The following is a 16,906-nucleotide window of genomic DNA, read 5'->3' on the forward strand; positions in this document are numbered from 1 at the left end:
CTGTGCCTTAAGTCTCATGGGTTAGGCTCCAAGTCCCTACTGATCTGTACACAGGATAAGTGGTATAGAAGACGAATGAATAAATTATTTATTCTATTTTTGTATTAATGTAACATTACCATTTAATAATGTGAAACGTTATACAGAACACCGCAGCACACTTTCATAGGAGTATTTGTGCTTGTTTCCACTGAGCAATACTCTAGCATCAAATTAAAAAAATACTTTAGCATCAAGGCTACGTGATTCTGGTACACCTGGCAACCCTGGGTGCTCCTGCGTGTGTGTGTGTGCGCGCGCGCGCGCGCCTGAATGTGCCTCCCTCCTCACAGTGATGACAGAAACAGAAACACGAATGATGGTTCCTAGGAAGGAGAGCTCGGTTAGCTAGCTGCCGTCTTACGTATGGGCGTGTTTCCATGTGGAGAGAGATTATATAATGATTATGTCTGTTAATCGACCGCTTCCGAGTACACATCGGTTTCCTGTGTAATAGAAGCTACGGTAACTTTTTTGTATAGGGTGTCTCTTTTCCTGAGCGACGTGCTAACGGATCGCCAGCTAGCATTAGCCGCACTGATACACTTCCTGTATGAGTCGGGTTTAGGCCCAGTCGCCGAGCGAGCGCGAGCGCCTCCGCTTGCTTCTTGTTATCCGGTAAGTGACGTGTTTAGTTCCGATAGCACTTATGGTTTATTTTTACTGAAAGCGTGCTACTGGTTTGAAGCCACTGTAGTTATTTTGGCTGTGTTGATATTTGTTATAGCTTAACCAGACTTGTGGGTAACCTAAACATAAAGTTATATGTTGAAGAAGGAGGCTAAGTAGCTAGTCGGCTAGCTCTGATACGTTATACAGTGCGATAACAGTTAGCTCTCAAGCTAATTACTGTTATTCATGGAGAGTTTCGGCAGGAAACTTAACTTACATAACCTCACTGAGTTAACTTGGATGTTTAATCAGTTGTCCAGATTTTATTTGTTAGTTAATTTGTTGTGATAATTAGACAGGACTTTTGAAAGGCTCTTTTTGGTGGGTTAATTTTTTTTACTTATATGGTTTGTTTTTCAATTTCTGCAGTTTTTATAGAGCTGTATTTCTTAACACAATAAGTTCACTCTAAGAAGCTTCCAGTCTCTATACAGTACGTCATAATCCTTTCACAGGATGGCCGAAATTACTAATATTTGTCTAGTTTTCACATGTCTGCTATGCTGGACCAGTGTTAATATATACAGTTACATTTCTATCTTTAGCTGTACAGCAACAAATTAAACGGGTTAAAGTATGACAGCGGTGTTATAGTTTGTTAACCTAATTTAAAGGTTTCACTGATTTCTAAGTCACTTGTGAAACATTTCTGCACATTCTTGTTCATAAATCAACTAATCCCTTAATTTTCCTGAAAAGATGCTTCTAAATATTATGCTATTATTAAGTAAGAGGTTGTCATTATACGAGGAATAGGCAGAATGTATCCACACTCTGGCTGTAGAATTTATTTTATTTACTTTTAGAAAAGACAAATTTATAATTTTCTGGGCATGATCTCTTTGGTTTTCAATATACTTTGTCCGTCTGTCAACAAGCTCTCATAGTCCCTCATTAAAAAGCCACGGATGCACCGCTGTCTTCACTTCTTCATCAGAAGTATATCTTCGTCATCATATGGCTGCTTTCAGAGGAGGATGCAATGGGGTCATTGGACGTGGACACCCATCCGGCTCCTTCTTGTGCGACCTTCCTTGAACTTCTCCTTTAGCTTTATTTATTTGAATCCTTTATTTATGCACACTACTTTGTGACAATGCAATTTCTCTATAGCGTGTGAGGCATATATTTCTGCTGGCACCGCAGTTCCGAATGAACCAATATAACACGTTTAGACCTGCACAGCAGTAACTGGGGAGACAGTAGCCTTAAACATATAAGACAGTGTGGCCGACAGAAGTTTTAATATAACCTGAGTGTATATAATTTTTAACTCGGAGAGAGTAGATGTAAGGAAAGGCAGTGTGCCAGGGGAAAAAAACCCCAAACAGCATAACAGTGTGCAGCACTAATTAGCCAAAATAAACACACTTGTTTCCATTAGGTATGGTCCGGCGGGTCATGTTATACAGTATGTGTGTGTTTGTTGTAAAAGTGTTAGGATCGGCAGCAGATGTAGCAATTCAATGCGTTTACAACGTTACTGGACTGTAGTGTAAAGAACTTTATAGTGCAGGTACGTCCCCTACTCAGAGACCTGGAAGCTGCTGTTGTGTGATGCGGGGAAGTCCAGAAGGAAGGGGCTGTGAACTTAGTCGAGTCACAGTTAGACAAGAAAGGGACAAAAACTGATGGGAATTTGAATCTGTCATTTTGAAAAAGTCAACAGAAACTATCTGGTCATTCTGTAACAAACCTACTTAATCCTGTATTTGGGTGTATCTTTAATGTCTGCTTTTATACTAAGACACAATCCTTATAAACAGGAAATATTTATTATTCTTATTGTTGATTTAATCTGGATTGCTATGTTGTGGGACAAGTTGATCTAGTTTTTTAGCTTTTTCAGTGGCTGTTTTTTTCCTCCTCTCCACAGGAGTGAAGCGCTCCCTGCTGTACGATGCTTGTTGAATACAACTCTAACCCTGTGGCTTCTTTCTACTCTGCTGCTGACAGTCTTCAGTAGCACGATGATAGACATCCCCACGCAGCCCGTCCTGAGGCGCCTCCCTAAGTGATATGATAGTAGCCACCTGGATTGCATTCTGTGCCAGCAGGAGCCTTGCACGGGTTCTGCAACTGACTGTCGAACAACTGCGATCTGTCCAGTTGTGGCGGAGCCTCGTGGGTCGCGGAGCCATGGGAAACAGCTGCGTGTGCAGAGAGGACAGCGATGTAGAGGAGGGAGTGGCCCCTCGAAGGCAGCACAGGGGGGGCGAGAACTCTGAGCCCCCTGAGGCTAGGGGCAGCCGGCCCCGGGACCCTGTCCGACCACCCAGACGAGGCCGTGGCCCTCACGAGCCGCGCAGGAAAAAGCAGAACGTCGACGGTCTGGTGCTGGATACGTTGGCAGTTATTAGAACTCTTGTTGACAAGTGAGCTGTTTTCAGTTTTACTACAGGAAGTAAAAATGCAGCAAGAAGTAAAATGCTGTAAAACCTGGAGTATGGTCTTATATTTATAAGCTGTGCTGTCTCAGAAGTTTCAGATAAGGTTTATGTGGGTGGGATGATAAATTGGTGTGATGCAAAATCTATTAGCAGATTCTGCAGAATCTGTTTTAAGATGTTTTGCTAATGCTCTCTAAAATAATATATTATATCTATGTTCTTTTAGCCTTTATCATCCACCTTCTAATGCATGTTAAACAAGACTTTTTTTGCCTGACAAAACATTATGCACTCATTGTCAAGAAAGGAGCCTTCTGCAGCATTGCTAAGAGCAGTTCAGCTCAGTGCATGGAAACAGGCAACATGCTCTCAATGTTATCTTTAATGAGGAAGGCATTTATTTATTCATTTATTTGCTTAGACTTGCTTTTCATTTTAATTTCTTGCCAAAGACTAGACAGTGAGTCAACACGAGCTTCCCTTAATGTGTGCTTTAATGCATTGGCAGGGTGTCAGAACTTCTTTTTTTTTTTTTGCCTTTATGTATATTTTCTCACCTTTTTATTTGGGCAGCCCACACAGATATCCACATGCCTACGCTGGTGTGGTTAATGTTGAATCAAAAACTGGATTCATTTTGGTTTGTTAAAAGGTTGGAATTGGATGTTTTAATTTGGGCAGATAGCAGTAGGATGCTCTGTTTCTGCTATTTGGAATTTGTCATTGCTGTCTGTACCTAAGTGCAATGCTTGCTCGATTCCACTTAAAATGTACGTACACTAATACTTTTCTGTCTTTAGTATAAAAGCACTGTTTTGCTCAGGAAGCAAATAGTCAGAAATGGACAGCAAGCCGGGATATTTACTGGCCGTGAATCAGCAACCTCAGCCCTCACATCCTATCATCATTACTCTGGCACAGAGCATACTCTGTATGTCTAAAAGCCATGGGGAATTCGGCCTTCTTACTTGCTCGCTCTTCCTCCTCCCATCAGCTGCTCTTTTAGCTCATTTTCTAGCTAAGATGCTGGCTCTAAAGCATGGTCTTTACTTACACTGTCCCTCTCTGATTTATGGGAGGAATAACATCCCAACCAAAATGACCCTCTGCTGAACAGTAAAGCTCCTTCCTCTTCTTGGAGTCTTGTGTGGTGGTGCTGGTGTCCCTGAGGGCTTTCCCTGGGGGAGCACCGCTGTCACCACACAAATTTACCATTCCAGGAGCAATCAGGGAGATGAATGGGACATCGTGCAGCCAGAACAACCAGAGCAAAGGCACACTATCTCTTTTTTACCAGCAGTCCATCATTATGCTTCACATGTGATTGTTGTATCATTAGGGTTTCATGTTTGTTTACATCTAGGAACTAATAGGTTAATTGTTTTATATACGCTTACAAGGGATGACATTTGAAAAAATGACAAGCAAAGGGTTGTGTATTTTGTTTATTTCTTTATTTGTTTACTTTTGTTTGTGGTTTTAAGTTTCTGTTTTTCTTTACTGTTACAGTGACCAGGAGCCTCCGTACTCCATGATAACATTGCATGAGATGGCTGAAACTGGTGAGTAAGGAAGCTAGATCAGCAGGACTTGCCCACTTTAAAACATATCAAGGGCTTTATTTGGAGTAATATAGTAATTTCTAAACACTGACAGATTCAGTCTGTCATGTTCAATCATTTATAAAATAATTATGTAACTGTAATAAAATTTATAGACTTAACTGTTCTTTTCAGCTTTGCCCTGTCAAACCTAGGTTTGTTTGATAAGGCTAATTTGTTACTTGGCTGCACTTAAAAGTCCCTTAGGCTGCTGTGTTTAGGCTAAAGCTTTGGCTTTCTTGCTTTAGTTTTAGTGGTCCTTTTTGAACCTGTTCCTCGTTTTAGTGTTAGTTTATAGCCATTCGTTAATGACTTGTGTTCCTTCCCCATATCTGTTAGGCTCACTATTTATCTGGGTTACAGGAAGTCATTTGATCTAAAAGTGGAGTACAATTTGGAAAGGACCTGGATGCTCTTGTACACCGTGTCCTTCTTTTCTGCCAGCCTCCACACTCCCCCTTGTGTTCGGTTGTCAGGGTTTCTGTGTCTGTTGACTTTATTAATACATGCATCTGTTGCATTGGCTGACGTGATTCGGCTCTGGTGACGTAAGAAGTCTGGTCAGATTAGTGGAGGAGCCCACTGCAGCTTGAGCAACACACATTATTAGTCTTGACTTTAATATCGCAGTGATGCTTATAGAGGCAAGATGCCTCGTCTCCCAAAAGTGTGTCTGTTGATGTTCCCACAGGAGTAACCCCTCAGATAATGCATATTTTAATACAGCAGACTTCCTCCATCATTTTTCTTTTCCAAATGCTCTGTTTCAGTGTCTCTGTAAATGAGCTATTGTAAATTAAAGACCGGCAGAGCTGAGCAACAACTCCTCCTGGGGGGAGGGCAACTTCTTATGAGGTCACAGTTAGGGGTAAAATCTTGGCTTGTTTAAGGTCAATGCACACAGGACAAAAAGCAGGGACAGTCTTTTTTCCTACCATAAGGCGGGCGGGCGGGCGGGCAGGCAGGCAGGCAGGCGGACAGAGTTAGACTAGATGGGTAGATAAGGCAGTGGTTCTCAAACATTTTCTGTCATTCCCCACTTAAGGGGGTGGGCGAATTTTCAAGCCCCACTTGTCAACAAAATGATAACGAAATCGGGCCAAGTTTACTATTTTTTTGAAATATCAATTTCTAAGCGAATAAGATCCAATAACACCAAGTTTAAAACAGATAAAATACATGTGCAATTGTTATAACAGGCTTACTTTGTCACTTATCTAGAGCTTACTTTCAAAGAAGTCAAGTGGCTTATTAACGTGACTGGGAAGTGTTGTCTCTAAGTGTCTTCCTACTTTGTTGGGGCCAGCGGTTTAAGACACGTAACACACACAGGTCTCTCCTTTGTCCTCACCATCACCACCATGAATCCAAGCGCAACATAGGCTTCATCATGTGTTCCTTTCGGCTGGCTTTTTGGTTGATTAGCCTGATAGTGCTGAATCACCGGCTTTTTTTGTGGTCCATGTAACAAATGTATCCATTGACGTTATTATGCTCACTACATACAGTACGCTACTGAGCCGGTTTGTGTCCGCGGTAAAGTTAGTTTCATATTCGCATATTTGCATCTCCAAATTCAATAGCTGCGTAAATAAATGGCATAACGAATGATTTAGGGATCATCACAAAATGCCGCACACCAACAAAAAAAGTGTAGAACGATATTGATCTTCCCCTTTGTTCAGCGCCTAAAGGATCAAAAAGCAACTTTGTTGCCACACTGGAAACTAGAAATGCCAGACTAGTACTGCCTGAAAAAATACAGAAACATCAGCATACACATTGGAATAAATGAAATTACATACATAATACCGAATGTTTCCTTATATATATTGTTCTTCTGCAATTAACATGCCGACGGTAAACCGTTATTGTTGCATTATGATTCCACTTTTTCTATGATGTTATTTTAATTTACTCTTATTAATGATTCAGTTTTTTGCGTGTTTAGTTTCGAGTGTCCGATCTTTATTGTCAATAAAGAAAAGCATGAATTAGAATAGGTACTTTCCTATTATTTTCCACTAATTCCCTCCTGTTCATTGCGCCCCACCTGTCATGTCTGTATTCCCCACTAGTGGGGCGCGCCTCACACTTTGTGAACCATGAAGATAAGGGAACAGTAATGTCAAACCACTCCTACCTAGAATCATTTGGCATAACAATGCTGTGTCTCCTAAGCTCAAAATGCTCTAGCTGGAATGTTAAAGATAAATTTGTCAACATTTGTCTGCTTCTTCTGTGGGCAGTTGAACGTGGTGACTGTCTAAATCATTGCACTTAACAGAACATGTTGCTATGTTACTTAGCATAGTTGGTGTGAAAAGCAGCTGAAGTGTAAGTGATTCAGGATTTAGCACAGTTGAATCAGTTTGATGATTCATATTTTTATTTTTAGAAATAATGACACATCATCATGGACCATTATGAAGGAATACAATGTTAATCTCCCAGTCTTAGACAAAAGACAATCCTTGGGTGAATCATAAACTAAATAATATTCTCTTTGTTTCCTTGCAGATGACGGCTGGCTCGAGGTGGTGCAGTCTTTGATTCGAGTGATTCCTCTGGATGATCCCCTGGGCCCGGCTGTGATCACCCTGCTCCTGGACGAATGTCCTTTGCCCACCAAAGTGAGCATGAACACTTTTTACACATTTATTAACACCACAATAGTCAGTAGGCGGTAGATAAAAACACACAAATGAGTCATGGCATTTATTGTACTACACATGTTCATAAGTATAAACAGTAATTTAACATTAAACGCCTCTAACAATGCCACAGTGCGCTGCATTAAGCTGATTTAGATAAGATGCTGACACTCTGTGCTGTGCACTCAAACTCTCAGTATTTCTCACCATTATCTCACTATTATTATATGCAGTGCTTTTATTGGCATGTTTTCCACTGCACATTTAAAAGCAAGAAACAGAAACCAGTGGGACTTAGATATGTTTATAGATACAGTTAATTTTCCACCAACTTGAGGGAAGAGTCACATTAATTCATCATTTTCTTTGGAAGGAAAACAGTGTTATAAGATCACAATCACAAACATTTCTTTCACCTGACCAGAATAGAAGTATTTGTTAGTTTGTTGTGTTGATTCAGTTATAAATAACTGTTTTGGGTTTCACAGTGATGCTTCTGAAGGCACAAACAGCACTTTATTTTATTAAGATTTTTGATTATGTTGTATTGTATGCACAACCAGTCTGCAGTAAAGAGTGACCCTGCCCTATTCACTACATTACTGTTAAATCCCGCTGACATGAATGAGCAAACACAACATACAGTGGGGGAAATAAGTATTTGAGCCCCTACAGATTTTCTAAGTTTGCCTACTTACGAAAAAATGAAGGGTCTATAATTTTTATCATATGTTTATGGTACAGGATTGAGACAGAATATCAACCAAAAATCCAGAAAAAGCACATGATACAAATGTTATAAATTAAGTTGCATTTCAATGAGGAAAATAAGTATTTGATCACCAAGCAAAACATGACTTGGTAAAGAGACCATTGCTGGAAAGCACAGGGGAACGACGTTTCTTGTAGTTGTTTACCAGATTTGACCATATCTTGGGATGCATTTTGATCCACTATTCTTTACAGATTTTCTCAAAATGTTTAAGATTTCTTGCCTGTTGTTTGGCAACTCGAAGTTACAGCTCTGTCTGTGAATTTTCTATAGGATTATGGTCTGAAGACTGGCTAGACCACTCCAAGACCTTAATGTGATTTTTCTTAAGCCACTACTGTGTTGCCTTGGCAGTATGTTTGGGGTCATTTTCATGCTGGAAGACCCATCCACAACCCATCTTCAGGACGTTCTCATCCAAAATTTTACAACACATGGCCTCATCCATTGGCCCCTCAGTGCAGCAAAGTCAATCTGTACCTTTAGCAGAGAAACAGCCCCAAACCATAATGTTTCCATCTCTGTGCTTGACTGTAGGGACTGTGGTGTTCTTAGTGTCATAGTCAGCATTTTTTTTCCCTTCGAAAACAGCAAGTCGAGTTGATGACAAAGAGCTCAATTTTGGTCTTATCTGACCACAGCAGTCTCTGTTCATTGGCAGACCTCAGACGGGTCTGTACATGTGTCTTCTTGAGGAGGGGAAGCCTTGCTGCACTAAAGGATTTCAATCCATGCAGGCGTATTGTGTTACCAATGGTTTGTTTGGTGACTGTGCTTCCAACTGCCTTGAGATCATTCACAAGCTCCTCCCGTGTAGTCCTGGGCTGGTCCCTCATTTTTCTCATGATTATTCTTACTCCATGAGGTGAAATCTTACATATAGGGCCATTAATGGTTATTTTGTATTTCTTACATTTGTAAATAATCGCTCCAGCATTTGTCTTCTTCTCACCAAGCTTCTAGCTGATGGTCTTGTAGCCCATTCCAGCCTTGTGCAGGTCTAAAATCTTGTTCCTGACTTGCTTTGACAGCTCTTTGGTCTTGCCGATGGTGGTGAGGTTTGAATAGAAGAGAGAGATTTTGTGGCTTTAATAGACATACCACATTGTTGTTGGGAGCACCTTCTTAAATTAATATGCGTACCACAAGAGCACATAACCAGTCCGTGAGAGGCAGAATTATTGTTGGTTGGTAGGGGATCAAATACTTATTTCTCTCATTGAAATGCAACTTAATTCATAATATTTGTATCATGTGCTTTTTTTGTATTTTTGGTTAATATTCTGTCTTAATCCTTTACCATAAACCTATGATAAAAATTATAGACCCTTCATTTCTTTGTAAGTGGGCAAACTTAGAAAATCTGTAGGGGATCAAATACTTATTTCCCCAACTGTAACTTTATTAAACGAGGTGGTAGATGAGGTGGTTGTGAAGTATGATTTAGAAAGCCCCTTAAATATAGCATTTTTGAGCACTGTGGTTTTACCCTGCTGTGACCTTGCCTTTGTACCTTTTGTGCAGGACGCTCTGCAGAAGCTGTCGGACATGCTGAGTCTGAGTGGCGCTGTGGCTCACCAGGATGCTCTCATCCCCGCCAAGCACCGCAACACCACTGCAGTGCTGGGCTGCTTAGCTGAAAAACTCGCTGGTAAACTGTCATAAACATAAACACGCATGCAAAAATGTCCAAGCACACAAGTGCATCCAAAGTTTTTGGATGGTATCGGTATGGAGCTTGTGTATATGCCGCTATTAGTGACATCACCTTGTAGATGTTGCCATATGGCTGGTCCAGTGAAGGAGAAAGCTGATCATCTGGCTTAAAATTAACTTTGCCAGAGACTTGCTGTGGGGTGAAGTGCAAAATTCAGTGGGATGGAAAAAGTGAATCATGACGTAATTGGAAGTACTGTACTTGAAATAATCGGTCAGGTTCCCACAACCTTTTCATTCTGTAGCGTATTTTAAGAACCAATAATTAAATTTAACCAAAACCGTGCTCATAGATGTTCTGTAGGGAGTCAGTCTGCCAGTTAACGTGTAAAAACCATGGCTAGCTAACTGTGCTTTGATCATATGTTGGATGGACGCTTGCAGTAATGAAAGAGACGTTAAGTCTTATCAATTCAGTTTGTAATCAAATGCCAGATTTCAAAATATCTTAAATACTCTGCTGCAGTCAGAATGAAATCATTCCCCCTTGGTTTTTTCCCCTTTTCAGTTTTAGTATTAACCAGGTCTCACATGCTGTAATCAAATATAGATAGGCTCAACCCTTTTTTTGGTTATTGGACCATGTTGTTTTCAGAACTATAAATAGTTTCCAACTTTGTTTTTTTTCCCCTAGACTCCCAACGACAGTAGAAACTGAATTTAAAAGTCACTACTGGTTGACTGGTATCTCATTTATAACAGTAATCCACCCACTCCTACGTGTCTGTACAGGACAGGATGTGCACATTCATGTACTGTTACTCACTGATGCTGAGAGTGTCATTTTAAAACTGCAGAAAAAGAGGTGTTAAAATTCCATGCTGGTTATGAACATGCACACTGTACTCTCCTTTAGAGACTCGGGACAGTGTGCTGACAGATCTGCTGAATCCTCAAAATATACAGACATACACTCAGTGGATTTGGCCTGGGATATATGCCCTTGTCTTGCTGTCCAGTTGTTCAAAGTCATGAAAAGGCTGATTTTGTTTCACTTTGTTAGCTGAATGGTGCTTGGATAATCCCAGGTGTTTGAGACGTTACTCTTGTCTTGTAGGTCCTGCTAGCATTGCACTTCTCAGCCCAGGAACCCTGGAGTATTTACTGGAGAGCCTGGTGAGGGGCACTTTTTTTAAGCTACACACCTTTTACAAATCTTGTCAATATAAATCACATAGCATTCAGTCTGGGTAAGTTTGTCAGTTCACTTACGTGTTATGTTTTTTTGTTGTTGTTTGGTTTACTATGTTCATTTTATATGTTTAGAGTTCTGAGGCCCACCCCACAGTAATGCTGTTCGCACTCATTGCTCTGGAGAAATTCTCCCAGACCAGTAAGTCCCCCCCCCCCCCCTTCTTTTTTTCTTTATATAGACTTTATTTGTAAAGAATTGACAAGGGTAATTTTTTTTTCTCGTGTTTTCAGGTGAGAACAAACTGACCGTGTCAGAGTCATGTATCAGCGATCGGCTAGCGGTCCTGGAGTCATGGGCAGATCACTCAGACTACCTTAAACGCCAAGTCGGCTTCTGCGCACAGTGGAGCCTGGACAACCTTTGTAAGTGCTCCAGCTTTCAGTCAGGGACCTTGTGTGTTAAAACTACTCTATGTGCACCACATTATGTTGTTTTTTCACTTATTTTTTTATTGTGGACATACAGTAAACATGTGGAGCAGGTGAGGGGAAGCTTTAAATTGAGGGTACTATATTAACAGGACCAGTCAAGGTTTTAGATAATTAACTACATAAAATTCATACATTTAGTTTTATTAATTATCTAAAAGCATGTGACCTGCAAAGTGAAATGTTTTATATTTTAGATTAAGCCACATTGTGCTTTGATAACAGTTTGCATACTCTTGGCATTCTCTCAGCCAGCTTTATAAGGTCATCACCTCAAATGATTTTCAAACAGTCTTGAAGGAGTTCCCATATATATTGAGTCCTTGTTGACTGCCAATAGTATGCAAAGCTGTCAACAATTGCTATTTTAAGAGTCTAATATATAAAAATTGTTACTTTTATTTACTACATAATTCCATATAAGCTGTTAATAGTTTTGATATCTTTAGTATTTTTACTTGGTATTTTGGTTTTTAATGAACCAAAGGAATTGTGTTTTTGTAGAAACTTGACCAAAGAGGCTTGACTTTTCTTCATTTGGATTTTTTGTTTAATTTAGGCATCAGTCTTTAGCTAATTTTAAAGTATTTGGTAAATCAAAATGCTATCACTTGCTTTATTGCTGTCCTCTAGGTTGCACAGTCTTTGGTCAGTGTTGACAAAGAGTCCTGGAAAAAAAAACTAACTTTTTCCAAAAAGAAAATAGGTTTCCACTTTATATACATAAACATGCTAAAAATAAAAAGATAAAAAAAAAAACTTATTATACTTTTTTTTTTTTTTTAAATACAGATTGCTGTTAAAGCTGCAGTGTAGCTTTGTACAGTATTTTCCCCTTACTTTATTGACATTTGTTGGGCAAACAGAAATCATAAAAGAATCCGACATAATGGACTCAAAATGTTTGTGAAATTGTTTATTTAGGGTGTGCAGTGTAAAATGTAGACCTGTGAAAGGGCCGCAGTCTGATAAGTTTATATAATCAAATATTTTCATCTCTTTTAACAGTTATAAAGGAGGGTCGGCATTTCACTTACGAGAAGGTCAACCTGAACAATATCAATGCCATGCTTAACAGCAACGACGTCAGTGAATATCTCAAGATCTCTCCCAGTGGACTGGAGGTGAGCATTAAGCATATTTATTTTATTTATTTAATAACTTCCTGAAATTTACAATTGTTCATGATCGTGCACTTCAGGCACGATGTGATGCATCTTCATTCGAGAGTGTGCGCTGTACATTCTGCGTGGACTCTGGTGTTTGGTACTATGAGGTCACGGTCATCACTTCGGGTGTCATGCAGATCGGCTGGGCCACCAAGGATAGCAAGTTCCTCAACCATGTTCGTATCTTGTCTAATTCACATAACCACATCCTAATAAAATATGTTTGCAGGAATCTATTTAATAATTTTAAGCACAAACGATGAGTTAATCTGAACCAGTTTATTATATCCTTTAATAATTATTGTAGTAAATATATAACCATCATTATATAATATTTCAGTCAAAAGATATAACTGCTGCTGATATTTTACACACATTATACCTTGTGTTACAGGAGGGCTATGGGATTGGAGATGACGAGTACTCGTGTGCCTATGACGGCTGCAGGCAGCTGATTTGGTACAATGCACGCAGTAAACCTCACTCCCACCCCTGCTGGAAAGAAGGTCAGTAGATATTCACTGGCTCATCCGTTAGTTTCTTGGGAAGTATACATGAAACAGTCATCTTGCACATTCTCTGGAAGGACTGTAGGATTTAACAAACAGTTGAGTAGTTCAGAATGCATTCCCTTATTGTTAGAGCTTTACTTGATTTTCCTTATTGATGGTGAGGAAAGTATTGAATAAGTACATCATAAGAGTGTCCAACAGTCTTCGCTGGAGTAGATGATAATAATAGGTATTTTTGTTCTGCAGGTGATGCCATAGGATTCTTATTGGACCTCAGCAAGAAACAGATGATTTTCTACCTAAATGGACACCAACTTCCTCCTGAAAGGCAGGTCTTCTCCTCTGCCACGTGAGTAAACTCGTCTGTTCGATGCCACAGAATGCACCCTGAATGAATGAAGCAGTGTGCAGGGAGTTGAATAATAATGAATAAATGTTTTTGTGTTTTCTTTATTCCCTTTGTGCGTTTCCTCTTTTTCAGGTCTGGCTTTTTTGCAGCAGCCAGTTTTATGTCGTATCAACAGTGTGAGTTCAACTTTGGGGCTAAGCCGTTCCGCCACCCGCCGTCTGTAAAGTTCAGCACCTTTAATGAATTTGCTTCACTTGCATCTGATGAGAAGATAATCCTGCCCAGGTAAGTTTAGCTGTCTGATGCAGTTTTCATTTCCAAGCTGTTATTTGAAAGTAGGTCACAACTACAGTCATCTCGTATTTCGCCAAAAACAATCGTCTTTCTCTTCTCGTTATTTCAGGCACAGGCGCCTAGCCCTTTTGAGGCAGGTGAGCATCAGAGACAACTGCTGCACCCTTTGCTGTGACCAAATGGCAGATACAGAGCTGAGACCATGTGCACACAGGTACAGAGCAGACCACTGTGGTGGTCTGAGCATACAGAGCTATCACTGTGGTGATATAGCTTTTGGGTTAAGGGTTTGCTTAAAGTTTGTATTATACACCCATCACTGGCCATATCAATTGGCATTGTATGCATACTGTATGTATATACAAATCATATATTGTATACAATTTGTCCACCCCATCTAGCAATACAGAGTATGGTTTGTCAGCAGGCAAACTCCAGTCCAGATGCACACAGATAAATTTATAGTAAAAAATATTTCAGCAGCTCTACTCCAAACATGAACCAGCACAGAATCTGTAACAGTTATCTGTACTTAAATCATGTACATTTATGTCATTTATTTAGCTGAGTGGAGCTTTAATAGATTTTTCATTCAAGTACCCTCTCTTGAATGATTACTAAACAGACAATACAGCTCATTTAATAATAAAGTCAATGACGAAAAACAAAGAGAGTTTCCTCTATAATAGTACAGGCATTGTCCAATAGACAGTTACAACCCGAAGTTTGGCCATGTAGCTACACGGTAATACCAAATAACGCCACAAGGTGGAACTTCAGTAACGTGTGGTGAACGGTATAACTGCTATATTTTACAGTTCATGTATAACTATTAAGTGTAGTGTCAAGGAGAACCGTTTCATATGGTTGATGGTTAATACTGTTAGAATAAAGCTAGTGTGGGAATTTTCCAGCTAGACAAGCTTTTGACTCCTATATTTTATATAGGTTATTTAAAATCTTGTTTTGAATCCTTGTTTTATTTAAATACAGTGCGGTTTTGTATAAAAGTAGTGTAATGTTGTAAAGCGATGTGCAACCCGTCAAAATGCATGTAAAAATTCTAGCAGGTCAGGTGTAATAAAAATAAATTGTTTAATTAATTATAAGCAGCAAACATATTTTGTTCTAGATAACATCAATCGGGTTAATAGTATACGTAGGTAATTTGAAACTGTTATTTTAATTGTTATATAATTTTATTATTAACTGAAAAATGTAGTGAAATGTCCATCATCCTGTAGTTATTTTACCTGATAAAATGTCTCCCTTAAAGTGGTGTTTAAAGACAAAGTCAAATAGTTGTAGTCAAGGTATCATGTGTTTCCTTCTCCCTAGGTCAAATTCAAAACTGACGCCTTCCCTGTTTCCTAAAAAAAATTAAGATTTATTACTAATGAGTTTCAGATTTAAAATTTTGTCACCAACTTTTGTCACCATTCAGTCATATTAGTTATCCAGATATTGTTTTATACCTCTGGATTAACTGTCTTTAGATCACGCATAATGCTCAAGTGGTACTGATGTACACTTTCTAAATAAGTAGAATTCAGAAACTGAATATGCCGTTACTATGGTAAAATTAGGGTAAAATTTTGTTTTTCTGATTTAAAAAAAAGTTTTGAATGATTGTGTGTGTCTGTGTCCACAGTGGGATTTGCATGGAGTGTGCCTTACAGCTGGATATGTGCCCGCTGTGTCGTCAGGACATTCAGACACGAGTCAGACTCATTTCGCATGTCTCCTGACGTCAACTCGCAAAGCCAAGACACGGACACTCCCCCTAGCTTCCATCCCATCCGAGTTCTGTCCAAGAGATCCAGGCTGACCAGTAGAACCACAAGGCTGTTTGAGGATGGGATGTCGCAGCTCGAAATGTTGTGAGGAAGAAGATCTTAAAGGTTTTCTCCTCAGGAGAGAAAGAAGGAAAGAATAGGAAAGAAAAAGGAAGAAGAAATAGGAAGGAACATGTGGACTCTAAGATGGTTACCCCCAGTGAAAGAGGAAACCTGTGGAGTTTAAAAGGTTCCTCAGAAGGGCAAAGCATCATTTGCAGGAAAATGACAATTAATGCATGTCTAGCTGTACATGCATTGTGTACACAAGATTCTGCCTAAGACTCGCTCCCCAAAGGCACCAATCAAAGGTGCCTGCATATCTCTGTGTTCAGATGTGTTCTATGTATCTGTGACTCATATGTTTTAAACTCAATCACACAGGCAGCAGCTCCGTAACCTTTTTTTCTTTCCCCCAGATATTGCACCTCTTCAAGACACAGAGCGAGCTTGATATTTTCGATCTATCTGATATGATTTGCTCGTATTTGAAAGGATAAAGTCCTTTGCATTATAACTAGAATGGAAACCTGAATGAATAGATAATGCAGGTTATGCAGATTTTTGCTGTATACAATGAAAATATTGTTTAGTATTAAAAAATGAAACACTTCCAAAAAAATTGCAGAGGTTACCCTTGGATATGCAGCGACTTAAATTCAGGGTGCAGTGCTGTTTAGCAGCATTCGATGCAGTCATTATCCATGTTTAGTTTTGTCATGTAAAGATGCACGTATCTCCTGTCACAGATATAGGGTGTAAAATGTTAAGTCTCTGAATTAGTTGGTGAGACTGAAATCACAAGAGCTCCCAAAGATTGTAAAAGACTGAATGCAGAATTATTCTTTTTTTTTTTTTTTTTTTAAACTGTGATGTTTGTAATAAACGTCTGATTTACGTGTTGCATAATTGTTTGCTGTAAATTATCTAAGTCTTGCAGGGGTTTTCATTACACTTCTTTACATTTGTGATGTTTTTAATTAACTTGAAATATTAATTTTCAATAGTTTTTGGTGGTTTGTAATCCTAGGATAGACTTGAGTTAATGAAGCCTTTACCGGGATAAAACGTTTACTGAAAGTAAGTGGCGATGTGGGTTGAAACCCTGTCATAGGAAAGTAGTTTAAAAAAATAAATTAATTAAGGGCTGTGATGGAGTGTTGTCCAAGCCAGGCTTTATTCCATCTTACACCCAGTGTTCCCAGAATACAGTCCTGATCCACTGACCCTGAACATGATAAAGTGGATGGAGGAAATCTCAATGTGAAATCTGAATTGGG

General features: G+C 39.3%; 1 protein-coding gene across 1 annotated transcript; it reads left to right on the forward strand.

The window, feature by feature from the left end:
* The first annotated feature begins 334 nt into the window (after nucleotides 1-334).
* rspry1 (ring finger and SPRY domain containing 1) lies at nucleotides 335-16,479 on the forward strand. The gene is made up of 15 exons (XM_053500341.1): nucleotides 335-657; nucleotides 2,588-3,086; nucleotides 4,611-4,663; nucleotides 7,223-7,335; nucleotides 9,653-9,779; nucleotides 10,902-10,960; nucleotides 11,111-11,177; nucleotides 11,270-11,401; nucleotides 12,476-12,591; nucleotides 12,669-12,812; nucleotides 13,031-13,142; nucleotides 13,395-13,497; nucleotides 13,630-13,782; nucleotides 13,901-14,005; nucleotides 15,443-16,479. Exons 2-15 carry the CDS (start codon nucleotides 2,731-2,733, stop codon nucleotides 15,537-15,539), a joined length of 1,737 nt encoding a protein of 578 aa, XP_053356316.1. The 5' UTR covers nucleotides 335-657; nucleotides 2,588-2,730; the 3' UTR covers nucleotides 15,540-16,479.
* Nucleotides 16,480-16,906: the final 427 nt, after the last annotated feature.

The sequence above is a fragment of the Clarias gariepinus genome, chromosome 7 (genome assembly GCF_024256425.1).
Source record: "Clarias gariepinus isolate MV-2021 ecotype Netherlands chromosome 7, CGAR_prim_01v2, whole genome shotgun sequence".
Classification (NCBI taxonomy): domain Eukaryota; kingdom Metazoa; phylum Chordata; class Actinopteri; order Siluriformes; family Clariidae; genus Clarias; species Clarias gariepinus.